Genomic DNA, 7,524 nt, shown 5'->3' with positions numbered 1-7,524 from the left:
ACTTAAGCAAATAACTAATAATTTATAACAAAAAGCCAATTGGCGTAAAAACTGAAGGAAGCTGCAATTGGAAACTCACTGCAAAAACAGCATTAAATTATCGGTTTTTATATAAATTTTATCAAGTAAAAATGTTAAGCATTATACATAAATTCTCTGTTCAATTTAGACATATTTTTTTTACTAATTGCTAGCCGATAAATGTTGGAGGAATATTTTCACTTAATTAACTTATTTGCGTAAATATTTTGCATCTTATTATATTTTACAAATCGTTTGTATTTAACAATTGTTAAAAAAAAAACATAATTTTGGACAATTTCGCAATTGATCGCTGAATTCTACCCTCTCTTTTCCCAGCGTTTTTTTCCACTAACTTTCTAATTTATTCTTATTTTTCTTGCTTCTACTACATTTGACCCATAGCTGAACTACATATGCACGTCATGTGCGTGTTCTTGCATGCATTTGTAATTTCATTCGTTTAACTGCCTGTCGTGGTTTGATCGCGTAGGTATCTAAAATCTATGCCAGTCTCTAAAAGCTCGAGTACCCCAAAAAGCAGCTGTTTGCATTTCCCCCCCATTTGGCGAAGGCGTCGACTGTTCTCTGCTAAATAGGCGACGCTGTTCCCCCGGCCGTCGGGCGCTGCGATCAAATGGGCTGTGTTCTACGTTGTCTGTTGTCTGTTGTCTGTTGCCTGTTGCCTGTTGCCTTAGTTAATATTCTTAAATTGGTGTGAATTTTTGATTTCCCATTTTGCTATTATTGTACATAGGTATGTATGTATATGTAACTACTTGTGTCGTTACATAAAGTGTTAGACATAAATTATCTTATCTTATCGCATAACTACATACTTAATATCGATTTATTCACTACTGTACACATACAAAACATATTTTGTTTCTTGCATTTGTTATTTATTATTCCTAGTTTTCCTAGTTGCTCTTCGTCTAAACGACCTTCGCGCATCGTCGATATCTTCTTGTAAATACATACATTTATGTGGCATATCTATCCATTCGTTAATCTACGTATGTAATTGTTTCTTTGTTAGTTTAGTTCTATGTATGCATCTTAAATGTGACTTCCCACTGCATCGTTCCGATCCTCCGAAGGATGATAATTTCCTTTTTTACATATACACCGATTTATTCCTTTCGTCTTATATCCTTCGTTTACATTGAGTCATATTTTATTTATTCTTCTTCTTCTAGTTATTTCATATCCAAAGCGCTACTCTAGTTTTTAGTTAATAACTATTTTCTAATCTGTTTTTTTTTTTTTATTTCAATTTGAAATTAACACAAATTCATTTTCTTTTTCGGCTACCCATTCTTAATTCCCCCTATTGTTTCCCTGTAGCTAACACGCGGCGTTGTTGTTGCTGCTCCGCAGACACTCGATATCCGTGTGTAGCTTCCTCAGCAGCTGCCGTCGCTTATTGAGCACCCGGAGCGTGTCTTCCGCCGCCGCTCCAGCAGCCGCCGTCGACGCCGTCGTTTCCTTCAGCGTTTTATCATCAGCTGAATGCACTGGCGCCTCTCTTCTTCGGCGTTTGCGCGCATTCGCCACACCGGCTGTACCACCGGTCGCTCCTTTCTTCTTAACAAACTTGATGTTGTAGGGATCCTCGGCCAGTTCCGGGTAGAGCGCTACGTCGTGTATGTACTCGCCTTCGTAGTTGTTCGCGTAGCTTTGTTTCAGGATCTCGTCGATCTCCTGTTGGCTCCATTCTATGGTCGTTGTTAGACCATTACGCAGCGCCTCCTTCTCACGGTGCCACGCCTTGCGCACCGCCGTCAATTTGGCGTGGTGCATGAGGCGCTGTTTCTCTTTATCGACTGTGGTGCCATATCGTAGATTGATTATGGCGTGAGCGCCGTGAATTTTCACATCCAAATAGTTGTTGCCACTACCGTTTTCTCGTGAGTTCTCGTGGAAGGTCGTGTTCACCTGTCCTTGAAGACGTTTCAGTTGCTGGCGGTCTTCACTGGCGCGCCATGCCTCCTCTTTGACAAAGAAGAACGAGTCTTGCTGTGCGTTGTGCACCACAAATGTGAATGGCAGCAGCTTGGAGCGGTTGAAGACCGATGTGTAGACGTCGCGGTAGATGGCGTTCGCTGCGGGAACACTGGAAACGATGGCTTGGCCATCATTAGTGCGAGAAACAACGATTCCCTTACCAAACGGTGGCTCGGTGTCTGAGCCAATGTTACGCGGGGTCGGGTTCATGACATCAAACTTGAGCGCAGACTTTGGCGGTGCAGACAAGTCCTCGAAATTGGACATTCGCCGCACATTAAGGTGCGCCAAGAAACCACTCTCCACAGCCATGGTCGGTATGTTATCTATGGGTCGTTTCATGTTGAGCGCAATTGGATTATGCGGCGCACGACCCCACAGCGAGGGCTGTTCCCATAGGTTTCGCGTTAGCTGTGGAACCAAGTTCTTTATACTGAAGCCAAGTGTCTTCATCCACGAAGAAAAGTCGGCGGGATAGTTGCGGTCGTGGTCGACATTTATGGGATCATTGCCATTGAAGCGATAAAGGTGCATCTTCGTGGGTGTTATGATGCGCTCGGACACGTGTTCCCAGTTGGGCGACATCCATTGGCCGATTAGTGGGTCATATACTCTACCATCGCCCATGTGCACGAGAGCTGTGACAGGGTCCAAAATGCCACCACAGAAGTCAATAGGCAGAAAGAGGTATGGATTGGAGTCGTAAACGATGTGACCGAATGGCGAGCGCATAATTTCCCTTATGTCCTCGCCGTATTGGTTGAAAATCATGATCGGAGTTCCGCTCTGGTCTGTGGCCACGTAATATTTGTGCCTGTACACTTGTGCATAGATAAGATGACCCACATCGTCGTAGGTTAGTGACATTAGTTTTCCGTCGCGTGGTGAATATATTTGAGAAACTTCATACGGCCGATCTTGATTAGTGTAGAAGAACTGGGTTACGTTTCCAAAGTTGTCCTTTCGGGTGGTTAGACGTTTCATGTGGTCATAGTAGTAGCGTACATCGAACCGTCCACGCTTGGTGGCGCGAACCAGTAAGCCCTGTGTGTTGTAGTGAAAGCGCTCTTCTCGCGCATTCTGGGCAACCAGTCCACGAGTGTCGTACTTGTACTGACCCTCCCCAAATTTAACGATGCGGTCCTGTGCATTGTATTCCATGGGGATGGTGTTACCTCGGTACGTCAGCGATAGTAGGTTGCCGTTGTCATCGTAGCGGAAGCCCCACGGCTCCTGAGCTTCCACCCCAACTAGCTGGCCGTCACAATCCCAAGTATAGTTTTTAACATTGGTGTATGTATTGACGGCCATGTTGCGTGTGTAGGTACGTGTTTGGGTGATGCGTCCATGCATTCCGAATGAAAACTCCATACGGAACACTTCGAGCCGATGTATGGAGAGAGTCACTTTCTGCGTTAGGAAGCGGCCATCCACCGTCCGCGTAAAAGTCGCTGTACCATCGTAGACTTGTGTCTGATTCAGCATTGGATGCATAATCTTGAATTGGCCAATGAGACTTGGCTGACCTGTACGTTGGTTGTATGCAAAATTTTGCGAGGGTAGATTTTGGCCACCTATGCGTCCCTGGATCGAAATGACACGAAAATCAGTATCATACTCATAGGTGAATTTGGCATTGCTTAGTCCTGTCTTGGCCACATAGTCGATGCGCTCTTCGCTCAGCAAACCTCCGGTGTATTCAAAGTCCCAACGATACTCCAGTTCCCGCTCGGTGTGTGAGACTGTACTGGGCATGCCCGTAGCATCGTTGTAAAGAAACTCGCTCTTTCCATCGCCGTGCACGATCTCAGCCAGTTGACCGCCCGAGTTGTAGCGGTAAACAATGCGTGCGCCGTCACCAGGGAATATTGTCTGAAGCAGGGCACCAGAATGACTGTAATGCTGCAAGTAAGCTCGCGTACTGCCAGGCGGCGTGTAAGTGCAACGGATGAAGCCGATGGATGTCTGCATGCTAAAGGAGTGTTTTGTACCAGATGGCATCAGAACGTGCCTGAGACCGCCCGACTCGTCGTACTGCAGTACAAACTTCCGCTGGCTTGCCAAGCCGATCTCCGACATCAAATTCCAATCGTTGTAGACAAAGGAAATTATGCCATCTTGCTGTGAGGTGATCTCTGAGAGCAGGCCATGTCTATCATATGAATATTTGAGCTCAGCCGGACCCCAGGCCCAGCCTTCAATGCGATTGAAGCGGTCGTAGGTGATGTTCACAGGATAACCGTTGGTCGGATAATACGACTTTGGCAGTCCAGACTGATCGTATGCAACAATGAGGATCGGAGTTCGGTTCATATCATAGAATGTCTCACGGTTAGTAAACTGGTCGTATTCAACGCCAATGACGCGCGATTGATTTACCCAAATCTCGCGATTGAGTGTCTGCTGAGGATTGCGCACATCACCCACTAAATTGTACACGGAATACATATTGTTTGTTAAACTCTCGCCCATCGTGACGCTCTGGTGTGACCACATGGCCAGCATTTCAGCTTCAACCGGCAAAGCAGCCTCGAGTAACGGATGTCTGGCAACGGCCGATGACTCCACAACGACGCCGTTGGCACTGTGAATCACGAGAGTGTTATTCGGTTTAATTTCGGCGTCGGCATTCTCCCCACCCTTTTTCATGAAAGTAGAGCGCACACCACCCAAAACCAGCAACTCATTCGTTTCACCGCGCTCGCGTGAGAAAAGTGACTCAACGGAAGCGTGCACGTACACAGTAAGCCCTTTGTTATCGGCCAGCTCGGAAGTGATGCGCACGATTTCGCCGCTTGGCAGGATGGTACCAGTAACACGTCCAAACTCGTCATACTGATAGATGTAAGTCTCGCCGCCTGATGAGCGCGACATGAGCAGCCCAGTGTTACTGTCATAGTCCAGTTCGATCTCTTGACGACCCTTCTCGCTCAGTTTAGTCATAATGCCAATGCCATTTATCTGTATTTCAGACTTGTGATCTTGCGTGTTTTCGATGGAGCTGACCACGTTACTGTAGTCGCGAAGAAATTGAATCTTATTGCCTGAGGCATCGGTGACGGTGGAGAGACGACCAAAGGAGGTATTCTTTGAATAAAGGAAACTGTAACGAGTCTTGCCCGAAGTCAGATCCTTTGTGGCAACATGTTGGCCGTAACGATTGAAGACATAAATTTCACTGGATGGAGGATACGGAATATGGAACTCGCCGTTCTCGTCGTGTGATGGCAGATAATGCTCGAGCGCAAGAACATGAAGCGAACCTGGAAATAAATGATATCGGCGATTAGTTGTGCTTATATGTACATACGTACAAGGCTCATTCAAGGAAATTATTTTAACGAAATGAGGTGGAGCCAGGGAAGAAAGCAATAATTCTTTTGCATTTTATTAAGATTTTTTAACTTGGTGTAGCAGATCTGCCACGTCTAATTAATGAATAACACAGAGAGTGAAATAATGAAAATGCCGCTTTTCCTTTGAAACTAAGTCATTCAGAGACATAAGAAACTTCGTCTGTCTTTTGCCTGATATCTTGTGTGGTGGATTCCCTTGAAATATGTTCCTCGTGTGGAGTTTAATCCGGCGATTCCCCAAATCAAAAATCATAAACGTGTTAAACACTTTATTTCAGACTTCTAAATTAAACTTACTTCCTTGTTCTAGATAAGTGGCAATACTACACAAGCATATGTGTGGAGTAAAGCTATATTCAACAATCTCTCTCACTGTTTTACTTAAATGGATGGCAGCTCTACTTAAAATCACCAAAAGCCGGGTCGAACAATTTCCGTTTGATACAAATACTATTATATTCTATTACATATGAGCCGTTTAGTTTGAAAGTGGTATAAGTCATCTTAAAAAACAAAAACTCGGGTTAATCATATCATTAATTACATCTAAACAGTATCATAAAAAAAAATGGATTGAAATGTTGAGCATCGGTGAACTTTTGTTCGAGAGAAGTTTAACTAAACAGCGGTACAACAAAGAAGTTTATTTTGAAAGTAACATCCCTCAAAGTCCCTCAAAAAATCATGTTAATGGCAACATTGATTACACCGGCCAAAAGTCAGTTTTCCACAAAACGAAGGAGCCCAATATAGTACAACTGCGTTTTTGGATTTTTCTTTGGCGTCAAATTTTTTTTTTAAATGACTTCGAAATTTTAAAGGTGTCATTACTTTCTTGAGTACATATGAGTAGTCCACTTGCAAAGTGCGCTATGTAAAATTTTTTCGATTGTGAGTTTCTGGCGGGTAGCGCCACAGTGCAAAATCTATCTATATTCTGAAAAAGCAGCATCAAATGTTAACTTGCAAAAGTCGCTATCATCCTCTCTTATACACTCCATCTTTTTATGAATTTAGAAAACTACTACTTAAAACCTAATTTTCTCTGGCATTCATACTTATATTATGTTGTGATCTCAGAGGGCGAATGCGTTGTTTTCATTAAAAAGTTTCTATAATACATGTTGCTAGAAAACGAGGTAATTTCGATGCCTAGTGGCAGAGGTGGTAAAAAAGAAGACAAATATTCATGGAGGAGCGAACGCGAGAAAGCTAAAACAGTAATATAATGTACATTCCTAGCTACATATGAAAAGGTTACTGTTTCAAAACTCACTATATTAAATTTTAAATATAAAATTTGCTAAAACTACCATATTGCGTTTTATTTTTTTAATGATAATAGGCTCTTATTTATCCAAATTTTTTAGGTAATCAAAAAATATACAATTTAGATGTTACTTGTTGTCGTAGTCGTTTATTAATTTTTTTTTAAATTTATTTATGGCTTACACTGTTTCGCGTGTTTTAAAATTTTTTTGTTTTTGTTGAACGGTGTTGCAATTTAATTGCAGGGCTTAGTGGTATAAATTATTATTATTATTATATATGAAACTTATTCATCAATTTAAGTAAGTCACTGTCCTTTCGACACCTCGCTTCAGTTTAATACATCGGACAAAATTGAAATAACTCAGTAATTTTTCAAAACTATTTATTTTGCATAACTCATTTTACCGTAATGAAAAGTGGTGATTTTTCCATGACACTTCACGAAAACGAGATAGGGCGTTTTGAACCAAATTGTGAAATAGGGCTGCCGATATAGGTCGAACCACCGCTCAGCCGTCGATATAATCTCATAAAAAAATTGTTCTTTGAAAGTTTTTCGTCTTACGAGTAAAAGTACGTTTCCACGAGCTTCAAATTGGGCAATTTCGATTCTCAATTTCAATGTGAAAATCAATTTAGAAGACATTAGTTTACAAACGTTGTTACAAAATAAGCAAAATAAAAGATGTCTCTAAATAGTCTTGCTAATTTTTTCATTTTAACGATTTCGTAATTAAATTAATTGAACAAGTTAATGCTGTGTATGGATACCAAAGGCAAATATATTGCAAACAGAGGAAATACCGAAGTTCAAGCATTTTCATGTTGCGAAAGCTGTAAATATTGATTTCAATGACAACTTCCAGAC

At 42.1% G+C, this 7,524-nt stretch overlaps 1 protein-coding gene across 1 annotated transcript in view; it reads right to left on the bottom strand.

Annotated features, from left to right (window-relative positions):
• Positions 1-351: 351 nt before the first annotated feature.
• LOC118732411 (teneurin-a) overlaps positions 352-7,524 on the bottom strand; it is a 108,014-nt gene continuing 100,841 nt past the window's right edge. Inside the window, exon 8 of the mRNA XM_036461545.1 lies at positions 352-5,291. Within this exon, the coding sequence (XP_036317438.1) occupies positions 1,369-5,291 (3,923 nt within the window). The 3' untranslated portion in view covers positions 352-1,368. The remainder of the gene's footprint in view (positions 5,292-7,524) is intronic.

This window comes from Rhagoletis pomonella, unplaced genomic scaffold, assembly GCF_013731165.1.
Source record: "Rhagoletis pomonella isolate Grant_MI unplaced genomic scaffold, Rhpom_1.0 Rhpom_scaffold_00002, whole genome shotgun sequence".
Classification (NCBI taxonomy): domain Eukaryota; kingdom Metazoa; phylum Arthropoda; class Insecta; order Diptera; family Tephritidae; genus Rhagoletis; species Rhagoletis pomonella.
The sequence above is the reverse complement of the archived record's forward strand: the minus strand, read 5'-3'. Positions and strand labels throughout refer to the sequence as shown.